Source organism: Puntigrus tetrazona, chromosome 21 (assembly GCF_018831695.1).
Source record: "Puntigrus tetrazona isolate hp1 chromosome 21, ASM1883169v1, whole genome shotgun sequence".
NCBI lineage: Eukaryota > Metazoa > Chordata > Actinopteri > Cypriniformes > Cyprinidae > Puntigrus > Puntigrus tetrazona.
Genome location: NC_056719.1, coordinates 18,420,467 through 18,433,109, shown reverse-complemented (window position 1 = coordinate 18,433,109; position 12,643 = coordinate 18,420,467). Strand labels below are relative to the sequence as shown.

Here is a 12,643-nt window from a genome sequence, read left to right as displayed (position 1 = left end):
CTTTTCAGACATTCGTGGAGCATTTATTGAACATCACCTTCGCGGCTTTCACTTTCTATTTATAGCATTCGCGTATAAAATACGAAAGCATTTCCCGAAAGATCCACTATATGTTGTATGTGAATAAAAAATGCTTTGGAGGAAATCTCTTACCATGTTGATGGCATTCACAGGACCGATACTGTTAACAAACATGTCTGTGTGGATCACGGTTGGTTTGACTGGAGAGAGACACAACAATTCATTCAATCTCATGTAAGCATGATGTTAGCAGTATTTAGCATCACAGCACGCGTCACAAAACTGAAACTAGCTTTACTCCTGGCTGCCAACTTTGGAGTGAGATTTTAACGACGAGTGCTGAATCATTGAAGAACTATAGAAATACGTATGTGAGCAAGTAAGAGACATGTCTCGAATGATCTCCTTTAGTTGAAGTGTAATAAATTAAATGCTTTTCTCATTTTCACAATAATGGCTTTGACAAATCAGAGACTTTATAACTGTGACAATGAATCCTTTTTTTTCATTTGTAGCCATTTTTCATTAAGTCTCTTAAAGCTTAAAGACATGGAAATGAATTAGTATGTCTATGATTTACAAAAGTGAAGGAAACTATTAATATGTTCTGGAGATATTCTGGCAGTCAAAAGATTGGAATCCGTAAGATTTTTTAAGGCTGTATTTATTTGATCAAAAATACAGAACTTTATGTTGTGAAATATTATTGCAATTTAAAATAACGGTTTACTATTTTAATATATTTATAAATATAATAAATTCCTGAATTTTCAGCATCATTACTCCAGTCTTCAGTGTCACATGATCCTTCAGAAATCAGAATAATATGCACATTTTTAATGAATGTTGGGAATTAATTCATATTTTTTGGGGACCTGTGATATATGTTTTTTTTTAGGATTCTTTTATTCATAAAAGGTTAAAAGAACAGCATTTATGTGTTACAATATATGATGCTATTCAAACTAAATTTCAGGTCAATTTTTTAAAATAAATTCATACTTTTATTCAGGAGGGATTTGTTAAATGAATAAACGAATGCCTTCTATATTGCAGAAATGCTGCTGTTTTAAACTTTGCGTTCATCAAAGAAAATGTTTCACATGTTTCAAAAAGCAACTCAGCACTTAACAATAAAAGGCCCCAACTTTGGCCACTATTCATTTTCTATCCATCTCCATTAATTGAATAATTATCAAAGTACACTTTTGAATATTGTGGACACTGTCTTCCAATCCCAAGCCGTGTGTTAAATGATGGAGATCAGGAGTCTGTGTAATCACATCTCATCTAGGGTTTCTGTAACAGTATATCTTCGTCTGTCCATTATTCAAATGCAACGCATGCTGGGTTCAGTACGTAACGTGATTACTTTCCCTTCACCGCAGAAGGCCGTGCTCTCAACTCTCATCTCCGGGAACCATAACTTCTACTCTTTCTCCAATATGTGCTTTTAGCCCAAAGATGCTTTTTATGCAAACTACACAGATAACGTTTGCTCGTGGTTTGATGTTTGTGGCTCATAAAACTTTGTCTAAAAGTTCCATTTCAAAGGTTTTGTGGTCAGACAGTCAGAAAGTGTGTTAGATGAAGACAGGGAAATCAATAAACACTATGAACACCGCATGAAACCACTTTAGAGATCATTAAACCTAGACTGACCCCCCGGAAATCACATCAAACCAGACCCAAATAAACCTCTTCAAGCCCTTTAGACCTCAGAAGAGCACCGAGAAACATCAACAGATATGTTTTTATAGTGAGCATGTATATTTCAGTATGTCTGGTGCTTGGCCAAAAAATATCAGCTATAATACACTCTTGCCAAGTTCCTTGTAATTATTATTATTATTCCTCCACAAATGTTGTCTATGGCAGTCTTATGAGCCGTAGGAAGGAGAGAAATGAAATTTGGCACACTTAAAGGGATGGCCCTTAACAGTAATAGGAATAATTCTGGTGTCCATAGGGCCAACTCTATTGCGCCAACACAAGTTCGAAGAGCTTGCCCTAGAAGTAAACTAAGATCTTTAACACGAGCCGATCAAACTCAGTATGTTACACTAAGGCTCATTAAACGCCATTTTGAAATGCGCTGTATTTCATTTTTTTGCACAGAAATGACTCAACAGAGCTTGGCGTGAATTTTCTTTGTTTTAAAAGTTTAGTTAGCCGTTATGCTTTTAGATGGTACAATTGAGAGGGAGTTCTTATTTTTGGACATTAAACATGTATTCGAGTTATTAAACAAAATAAGGTCCCACTTTAAATTGGCATTAATTATTGTTTACTTACATTTAAAGTAATCATTGTTTTTACACTCTACTTTTTTTTTTTTTTTTAATACCTATATGTATCTGTAATTGATTTCAGTTTTAGTAATTAAACCGTTGACCCATCCCGCCAAACCTGTCCCTAACCAACACAACTAGTACTTCTTTGTTCCACAGTAGTGGTTTAAGGCCAGTAACACCAGATCCGAATCAGAACCTACCTCCGATGTCTGGTCGAAGCTTGTTATCGTAGCCGTCTAGTAAGCTGTTCAAAATGTGTGTGACGTCGCTCTCGTACACTTTCGGGGTCAGAACCCACGTTTTGTTTGTCACTTCATCATCATCGCTTTCCAGCTGGACGGAGCTAGCGGGGAAACACAAAACGAAACGGCATTAAAGAGCGCGAATCGAAGTTGCTTTTTACACGTCTGTGGTTGTAAGCTAAGATCACGCTGACTTTGATTCCACAGAATGTCCATCTGCTCTGGATCTTGATAAAAAGCTTTCGAGAATCTTTCTTTCCCGAAGAGCCACTAACGAGGGTTTATCTCAGAGACACAGGAAGAGGCTTCAGTGTCCACTCAGAAGAAGAAGAAGATGAAAGAGGTTTGTGTGAAACTAAAAAAACCCCAGTGACAGATGTTTTCAGCTGTTTTTTGGTAGGAGGCGCTATTGCACCTCTTCTGAAAGAGCGCCGAATCTCTGGATCAAAGAAGAAGCAGAATAATAAATGAGCAATAAATTAATTAATTTATAATGCATTATAAATTAATAAATCGAGTCTGCCTAATGTAACCAAAGGAAATGTTGAAGCAGAAAGCGTTACATCGCTTTTTGATGAAACCTGCCCACATTCAAAAAGACTGCATGCAGCTATAATAAAACGCCTTGTTTTTTTTTTATTTAAAAGCAGAAAGGCTCTGTTCAGATATTCACGATAATCAAACATACTGGCACCTAATAAACCACAGGAAAAGATCTCAGAATCGTTTACGCAGAGCACATGGAAATGTTAACAGTGTTCTTCAGAACATACAAACACAAGGCATCTAAACTAGCAATTACAACTGACAGAAAGATGAAAGCCATGCTTCTCCTGGGCTTCACACAACAGATGGAGGCAGATTCAGGATGCACGTGTTCTTAACTCTGCTCAACCCAACGCGGCTGCTGGGATTTCCATAATTGGGCATGCAACAAAGTTTTTTTAAAGGCCTTTTAACTAGAACCATAAAAAACGGCACCATCTAGAGGAGGACAAAGATAGCGCTGAGTCTTCTCAGAGAGTGGGTGTGATGGAGGAGGCTGGAGACAGACAGACGTACAATAATAATGTTGCATTAGAGCTGGAAATGTGCTCTCTCTTTCTCGCTGGCGGCGCTCCCAGAATCAGATTGTGAGAGGAAGGTGCGACAAACCCAAGCATCATCTCATGTCTTCCATGAGAATAGACTATAAATCATTATAACCACATGCTAATGTGTTTCATAAACTACCTGCCTGGGTTAACAGTGGAGCTAATGCTTGCCTATCTGTATATCTATCTATCCATCCATCCATCCAAACTATGTAATCGATTGAAATATTAAAGTACAGCAGTATAGCAGAGCGATGCGGTCGTTCTCAAACGAATGCTGAGGACCTTGGCAAAGCAATCAGGCAACAATGGATGGTGTGAGGCGGTAACCATGGAGTCAGAAGAAGACAGAGAAGCACATCCTTGAGAGAAACATGTGACTGCGAGCAAACACATCAGAAGCATTTCTGAAAGACCAGACCAAAACACTTCCAGTCCCTATAGTCAAAAACAAATGTACTCAAATGTATTTGAAATACACTTACTGAATGCTGAGTGTACTACAAATGCTTTTACATGATAAATATGAAAACATAAAAATACCTAGAAATTTGATAAATGAGGTGGAACAAGTTAACACTTGTTCAAAAACAATCACTTCAGCAAAGTCAAAATAAAATAAATAAAACAGTGTATATATATATATATATATATATATATATATATATATATATATATATATATATATATATATATTTTTTTTTATAAATATATTAAAAATATATTTTTTAATTTTTACATTTTTTATTTTATTATTTTACATTTTATGTTATTAAAATATATTACCATAAAATTATATTTTTAAATACATAAAATCATTTTAATAAATAAAGACTCTGAAAGTACTGAAGGAGATAATAATAATTGAATTGAATTTTACATTAGTAACAACAAATTATATTTTATTATATTTTATTACAACAAAAAATATCAAATATGAGGCTTTGACCCAAAACATGGTGATTATTTCTAATATGGACACCCAACATGATATCTGATATTTATCATCTGAATCTAACCATGTCTTGTCAACAAATGTAAAAATCAGTCATCCATTAATGATCATGTTAATTACTGTGTGCCTTTAGTCCCAACAGCAGGACGCTTCTTACCGTAAATATCATACTTAGAAGACCTTTGTCTTGAAGGCAGTTCTCATTTAGGAAAACATCAAATATTAGATGAAGTAAGCACAGAATCAGCTTTGCATCGAAGATCACTTTTAGCATCCCACAACAATTTAGATAAACTGAACATCAATTAGACCTGTCACAATGATTGCATAATTGCCCGATCAACATGTTAGTGGATTATTACTAATAACTGTGATCGCTGGGCACTTTGCATTGCGTTGCACGTGATGTTCTGACCATCTGTCTATAGACGTCCCGAGACACTCGAAAAGAGTCCAGCAAACCTGTGACCCACGGATGATGCGAGCAGATTTTGTAAGAGCATGCTAGAAATGCTTTGCCATGAGCTGTCAAACAGTTAGTCACGTCCAATAATGAAATGTGTTCGGTGTGTATATATATATATATATGCACGCATATCTATGTCTTCATTCAAGTCAAAAAGCAAAAGAACTGCTGCCTTTCAATTAATCACCGATCACGACAATCCTCGTACAATAACAATTAATTACCTGCAATAATAGTGATAATAGCATAATAGTGACAGCCAATGAAGTGAATATATTTCACACATTTTTCCAGCAGATTAATTGTTGCGTCCGTAATTTGAAACATTAAAAAAACCCACCCATATCATACAGAGCTGGAGAGCTGCTCTTCCACTGAGAACCCTAGAAATCAAGAGTTCAGAATACGGTGTACTTCATATATTAAGAGTACATTTACAACATGCCTGTTCCAGTAACTGTTACATTAGAAGTAAAAGCCATAAATACAGCCTCAAATGATGATTATCGAGGAGAAACAGCACAAACTCCTTATAGAAGTCTTATATTATGTATTGTAGCAGCAGATACAGATAATACTGAATTAGTTTCAGTCGCACGGCTATCCATTAGAACGGACGGCTGAGGTCTTTTGTAAATTGAATGTTTCCTGGCTATTTGCTGCATGATATCACACCAGTGTTTCAGACCATATTATTTTCATCAGTCGTCTTAATTTTAAGCATTTTTACCTTTTAACTGCACTTCTCTAATGAACCGGACGATCCACAGAAAACGGCACATTTAGTTCTAAACAAGCATGTTTTAAATATAACAATCATTTAACATTTAATGATCTATATAAGCATCTTAGACATCCCAGATCTCTCTGTCTCTCATATATATTTACTGTAAATACACTAAACGTCAATGCTCAACTATTTATGGAGATTTGAACCTAAAAGGATTTCAGCTGATCTTTCACAAACTGCTGTTAGTTCCAAGAGCATCGGGGTCATTCCTGAAATTCATCAGATTGCCTGTCGTGCATGTGTGCCAAGTTTTGTCAAGTTTTTCTAATCGCAGGACATGGCAGAAACTTTCTGGTGAGGAAATGGATCTCATGTAACCGGCGAAGGAGACTTTGCTCTAGAGGACTTTCTATTGGAGTTCAATGCATGTTTGTTCATCAGAGCGACATTCTTTTAATGACTGCTCGGAGTAATAATGATAAACTCTTTTAATAGTGAATATCAGATGATCGGTGTAGAGGAATATTAAATAGTAAGGAAAATCCAAGCCCTTGTGACGCACGAAACAGCAAAAACCTCATTAAAGTGCCTCTGTTTATGACGTACAGATGCTTTTAGGGAAGAAAAATGATAATAGCTAGAAGAATATATATATAGTTTTTACTGCTAAAACACTTGGAGAAGCCTTTTCATTTGCTTTAAATGAATATTGCCTGCGGTGTTGTTCAGAAGCAGGTCTTCTTCATCAACCTGCACAGAAACTATGAGAGTAAAATGACAAAACAGAAGTAAAACCTTATGAGTTTTACGAGTCTCGTTTATTCAGAAACAGTGTTGGAGAGAAATACTTTTAAACAGCAACTAATTGTGTGACTTAGTTACTTTTTATGGAAGCTTTTGCGTTTCTTTTTCTGATCTGGGCTGGGCTTTGCTTGTTCTTTTTTGATATAAAAATCTACTTTTAGCAAATGCAAAAGCCCTTTGACACCAGAAGTGAAATGAACAAGCCTCAGGCTGAAGAAAAAGCCAGCTCTCATCTGTACGGTACGAGACTGGAGAGCTGTCAGACAATAACTGCAAAAACAAAAGTCACTCATTTTGAAGATCTGAAAATTAAAAAGTAATGCATCGCTTTACTTGTTACTTGGAAAAAGTAATCTGATTATGTAACTAAGGCAACTTGTAATGCATTCCCCCACGGCTCGGAAAGCAAAGTGATCTCCGTTTGATATTAAAAGTACAGCAAAGTTAAAAGACGCATTAAGGTCTGCTTTAATATTTGTTAGCAAGAAACCAACCTAAGCCTAAAAAGGCTTCACTTTCTTCATGCAAATCATAATATAATGGTATACGACAATAAACTATGAAATTATTACCATTTTGCGTGTGAGGAAATAAGTGGCTCCAGATAAACTGCATGCAGCAGAACGAAGGAACACGTCTGCTTGTTGCAATTCAATGATCAGCCCATGCAGCACTGCAGGAAAACGCTCAGCGTGACCCTTCTGGAATAGTTCTAGTATAATGACAAGGAGAGGAGATTTCCCTTGATGGGACGCCGATGCCTGGCTCCTCCACTGGATTACAGACCAGAACATCTACACCGTCCTGAAGATAAAACAAGACATCAGCTGACCTGCAGCGGCCCTCGGGACCATAATCAGTCTGGATACTCACAGATCTTAAAGCTGAATAAGATCGGTCACACTTTGACGCCAATTATTATTATTACTGACAATAAACTCTCAGTAAAACCATAATTTGCTGCTTATTAATATTAATAATAGCAAGGTAGTTGTTAAGCCTAGGTGTGGTGCGGGAGTAAGGGATCTAAAATATGCAGAATAAGGTATTAATATGAAAAGTAATGCCAAAAATCATTCGGATGAAATGTAAAAATCACGGTTCATGAGGATGTTTTATAAATGTCCTATCATAAAACTTCGTTTTTGATGACTTCACTTCATAAGACGATGTTCTTAATATTGTCCGATCCTGACAAACCAGACATTTACGGAGCGATTATTTATTCAGCTTTCTAATGAGGCACAAAACGGACCCTTATGACTGCAGGGTCACATACACGTCATAAACAGTCAATATTCCATTCATTTAAATGCTAGTTAATAGTTTGAATTGGTCTTTAACACGAAGCGTCACCATAAGTTCGGTTTTAACATTCAAAAAGATTTTTTGCAGCTTTAGTTGACTGCTTCACTGCAGCTCTGTTTGCTTTGCTCTCCTAACTATACAGGATTATATTTTGCGGGCCGAGAATCACAGATTTATGAAACCGGACCGATATTGATTTTCTTTTACTCACTGCTGCCCTTTTCGTTTCGTCTTAAGCACGGAAATCAAAGACATAGCGAGTATTTGTATTTACGGCTCAGCAGCGCTTCAACAAACGTGGGTTCTGGGCATCTGGGAGGATGATGGAGCAACTTCCCGAATGTTACGACGTACATCTGCAGCACACCGCATGCGTTCGGGACTCGACTTCAGAACATCTTACGAGATAAGGTTGAGGTGTTACTACAGGCCCTGCTCTTCAACCAGCACGCTGAGAGATATCAAAGGCGGCAGCAATCTTTTCATCACTCGCTAGTCAGTGTATTAATCCCCGTGGTGCGACTCCAGATGAAAATGTCATATAGTCTTGGGGTGCCACACTGACAGTCCTCTGATGAGCGCCTGATCCCAGCCAATGGGTCAGAAGAATATAGCCCCGTATTGCTCAAACAGCCTAATGAACACATTGATGTAGTTGAGCACCTACGGTCTTAAGTACTGCAGATTAGACGTAACCCTGAATGACAGCGCTGAAAGCCTGAATCCTCCGATAACTGTACACGAGGTCTAGCTGTCCTTTCCCGATCAATTACCGCTGGCCTATCTCATATATATAGGTGCCTTTGCGTTGTAGAGACTTACCACATCAAATCTGTGACTGACAGCAAAGACATTAATGGCATTATCCTGACGACGAAAAGCATGCAGAGCACAGCGGCACGTGTATATCTGTATCGATAACACATTATATGGGCGCATTTTTCAGCCATACTTTGAGTTTGGTTGCACCTTCGAGATTTTAATAGTTGCATCTAGGCCAAATATCGCCATATCCTTAAAAGAAATACTTGCTTATTTATTCAGCTTTCATTTGTGTAAGTCTAAAAAACGACCGCTTTTGGGGTCCAGGGTCACGTATCACACAGCCCTGGTTAAATATAGGAACATAAGCAGCCTTTTACTATAAATACAGTGAACACAGCGTGACTGATGCAACCAAAAGGTGATAAAATGCACAATGTTTATGCTCCACAGCCCTCCATAAACCGGAAAACGACGCTGCAGTGGCTTTGGGATCAGAAGATTCAATAATATATGTGGGTCAGAATAAGAGTTTTACTTTGCATGGAACAAAACACGACGCCCCGACAGCCTGTCAGTATTTAACGTCCAGGCTCAGACAGGCCACAACGACTCCTGGCTCTTCATCAGCAGGTGGAGAGGAGGAGCCTGACTTCAATCTTCTCAAACAAACGTCTTGACTGAAATGGCGTCACGTACATGACAAAGCTTTGAACTTTAGCCCTTCGACAAACAGCACGCTTCTTGCATCTGTCCCGAATTCGGTTTCATGGCTGTCTGAATCGCGGCACACCTCCCGACTCAACACGCTCATTATATAACTAGTATTAGTTATATAATTATTCCTATTATCACAATTATTATCACGCGGGGCGCTCGATCCCGTCGCGCGCCGCCGTCTCGTTGAACGCTTTTCTGGAGCCTGCTCGAAGGGTTTCGTAAAAACACACACACACACACACACACCTGCAAGCCCCAACGTCGACAGATAATCACCAGATTTCATCTTCATACGGTCGCAATCGGCCATACGAAAACACGCACCCGTCCCTAGACTCCGAGGCGAGCAGATTAGAGGAATCCACGCCGATCGCCGCAGACACGTAACGTTTGCACATCAACACGATCAATTCTTACCTCGAAGGAAGATGGGCGATTAAAAGAGCCCACAGGCAGAGCTTGAGCGAGATCGAGGGGATGGCCATCGCATGCAAGCATTTAGAGGAAAACCGAAAAGAAGCCACGATCACCATCTTGCTCTCTCTCTCTCTCTCTCTCTCTCTCTCTCTCTCTCTTTCAGCAGACGGACGCGTCGCCTTTATTTACTGCCTTTCTTCGCTATGACACATAGCAGATCGCGTCGGCTTTCGCGTCTCGGAGCCGTCAGGATAAAAAACAAAACAAAACGAGCGCACCCGACGGAAACAAAGCTGGCAGGAATCTGGAAATAAACGCAAGACCGACTCCGGTTCGACCGCTAAACGTGTGAATGCAGATGAAGCGCGTGAAAGCGGATCTGATGCGCGTCTCTGCAGCAATACAACACATGCGTGGTAGAGATGCATCCAAGCTCACATGCTTCTATTAATAAAATCTACATCCAGATGACATTATATATACTGTTAGGATACTATTATAAACAACGCCTCGCACAGAGCGTCAGTTCATGCATATTCATTTATATTATTATTTTTTTTGGTCGTTAATTATTCGTCTCTATCATTGTCGCACTATTTTAATCAAACGGAACAAACAAATCCGAAACGTACGCAGCTGGAACGCGCGAGTTTATCGCGATATTTTAGTGTCGTCGAGCGCAACTTACCCAATGAGAGTTTAGATACCGCTTTATGTGTATTTTGTGATTATTAGTGTTATGTGTTCAAATAGGAAGTCACTCTGCATTCGTCTCGTTGAGTGATGTTTGCTTCTCTGTATTTTATTTTATTTTATAGTTTTTATTATTGTATTTTATTTGCTTTCTAGCTTTTGGGGGCGTGCATGGATGTGGATATTTGTGTGAAAAATATTTAGCATGTCCATAAATCGCAAAATGAAAGGTCATGTGTGATTTGGAGTGTAAACAGAGAGAGAGAGAGAGAGAGAGACAGGAAGCTGTCATTCCTCACAGCATGAGGAAAAAGAAGAGCATGGTAATTCCACGTGATGTAGGCGACCAATCACTGCCTACAGCTTACAGATGTCACATATGAGTCTAACCGAGGTAGAGCGACAGGATTTTAGTGACAGCAGCTATTTATGAGAAGAAACTCAGTTTCAGCCGCATGTACAAATCTAGTGAGCATCAAGAGGAGCAGATTGTGTTCTAGCACCACGGACAGCTCCTTCACGGACTCCACCGAGAAGAAAACAGTAGACAGACACTGTATTCAGGGAGCTACTCTCTCTATATACATATGTGCATGTATGTGCTTATTTATTAATTCAACCCTCCTCAAAATAAAGAGATAATTAGGTCAAATTTAAATGAACTCATCCTCTAGCAATGCAGAAAACATTAGAGTATCCCTTATATAACGTAATGCGTCTAACGAATTAGCGAATGCATTGTGGCTGAACGGTCCATCCGCTTCTTTTAGCCACTGGGAAGGAATGAAATAGAAAACAGATTATAATTCACGCTCCTGGCCTGTTCTACTTTCCACCGATGTCAGCTCATGCCACGAACGCTCAGCGCTCGTGCTCAGCTCAAAAGTTAGCCGCGGGACGCTTGGTGCCTGCGGTCACACAGCACATGCATTCGTTTCCCTCGAATCTGTTAGATTATCAGAAATCATTTAACTCAAACTCCTTCCCCAGCGTAATGTTGCCTGCATATTAAAATGTTGAACTTTTCCATGTTTTCGTGCATCTTCGTTCCGTAAGAGAGGTGCATGGGAAGGTTTGCACAAAACTGTTTATATAAAAGAATAATAACTATGTAGAAAGGCTTACTGAAACATGCTGAACTGTGACACGCGCTTCCCAGATCAAGAAAGAAACAGGCATCTCTTCTGGAAAGACTTCTGAGGATAAATAATAATACTACGTTCGTTACATTACCACGCATTACCACGTTTGTTTCTACCGGCTCTGCACTAGACGTCAAACAAAGGCTCGCAGAACAAAGTGTTTGTCGTGGAAACCATGCTCGAGTAAAAGAACAGTGAAAGCGACTCCACCGCAAGTTAAAAGTCACCAATTCCCAAAGAGCTGGATATATACATATAGGCTCAACGATGCAATAGTCAAACATGTTGTGGAGAAACTGGGAAAAACTGGTGGAGGAGAGCATCTGTCAGGCATTCGATGGAAAAACTAGAACAGACTATAAAAGAGATCCCACGAAGACCATTCAACAACTCAAAGAACTAAAGAAACACTGGGGTGATATATATATATATATATATACTGAACAAGATAAGATACAAACACGAAATACTGTCAAGTAGAATTACGATGCCTAATTTTATACCATTTTTTTTTCTCTCCCACTTCAGCTCATGAAAGAAAGTGAGTAAAATAGTAAGAAGATAGTGACAGTGGTAGTGCTAGCCTAAATCATATTTATTAAACGTTACAGGAAAGCTTTTCTGAGATTTTTGATTCATTAAAAAACACCTGTGCAGCTTTTTTTTTTAAAAATGCAGCATCTCTTGAGCCTGGCTATAGATCAAGGTCATTTGTAGCAGAAGCGGCCGGTGACGATTCATTCAAACAAGCCTAAACTCGGCCTGATGAATGGCCGCCCGCTCAATCAGCCTCCTCGACCAGGGCCTGTAGCTGCCAGCATCACGTCTTTTGTAGCAGAAATAGTCTAGAAATAAATCTAGGTCCGTGCAAAATGTAACGTGTATCTGCAAAGTGTTGAGTACAGATCGACATAGAAAGAGTAAAGAGTACAGACACATTTAACATCGAAGTAAAGGTGAGAGTCATATCTTTGAATTCAAGTATAATGCATCAT

General features: G+C 38.8%; 1 protein-coding gene across 1 annotated transcript in view; it reads right to left on the bottom strand.

The window, feature by feature from the left end:
• Positions 1-10,226, bottom strand: part of gabrg2 (gamma-aminobutyric acid type A receptor subunit gamma2) — a 43,860-nt gene extending 33,634 nt beyond the window's left edge. The window contains exons 1-3 of the mRNA XM_043221251.1: positions 9,814-10,226; positions 2,516-2,658; positions 154-221 (exon numbers count right to left, since the gene is read on the bottom strand). Coding sequence (XP_043077186.1) covers positions 154-221; positions 2,516-2,658; positions 9,814-9,929 — 327 coding nt within the window. The 5' untranslated portion in view covers positions 9,930-10,226. The remainder of the gene's footprint in view (positions 1-153; positions 222-2,515; positions 2,659-9,813) is intronic.
• Positions 10,227-12,643: the final 2,417 nt, after the last annotated feature.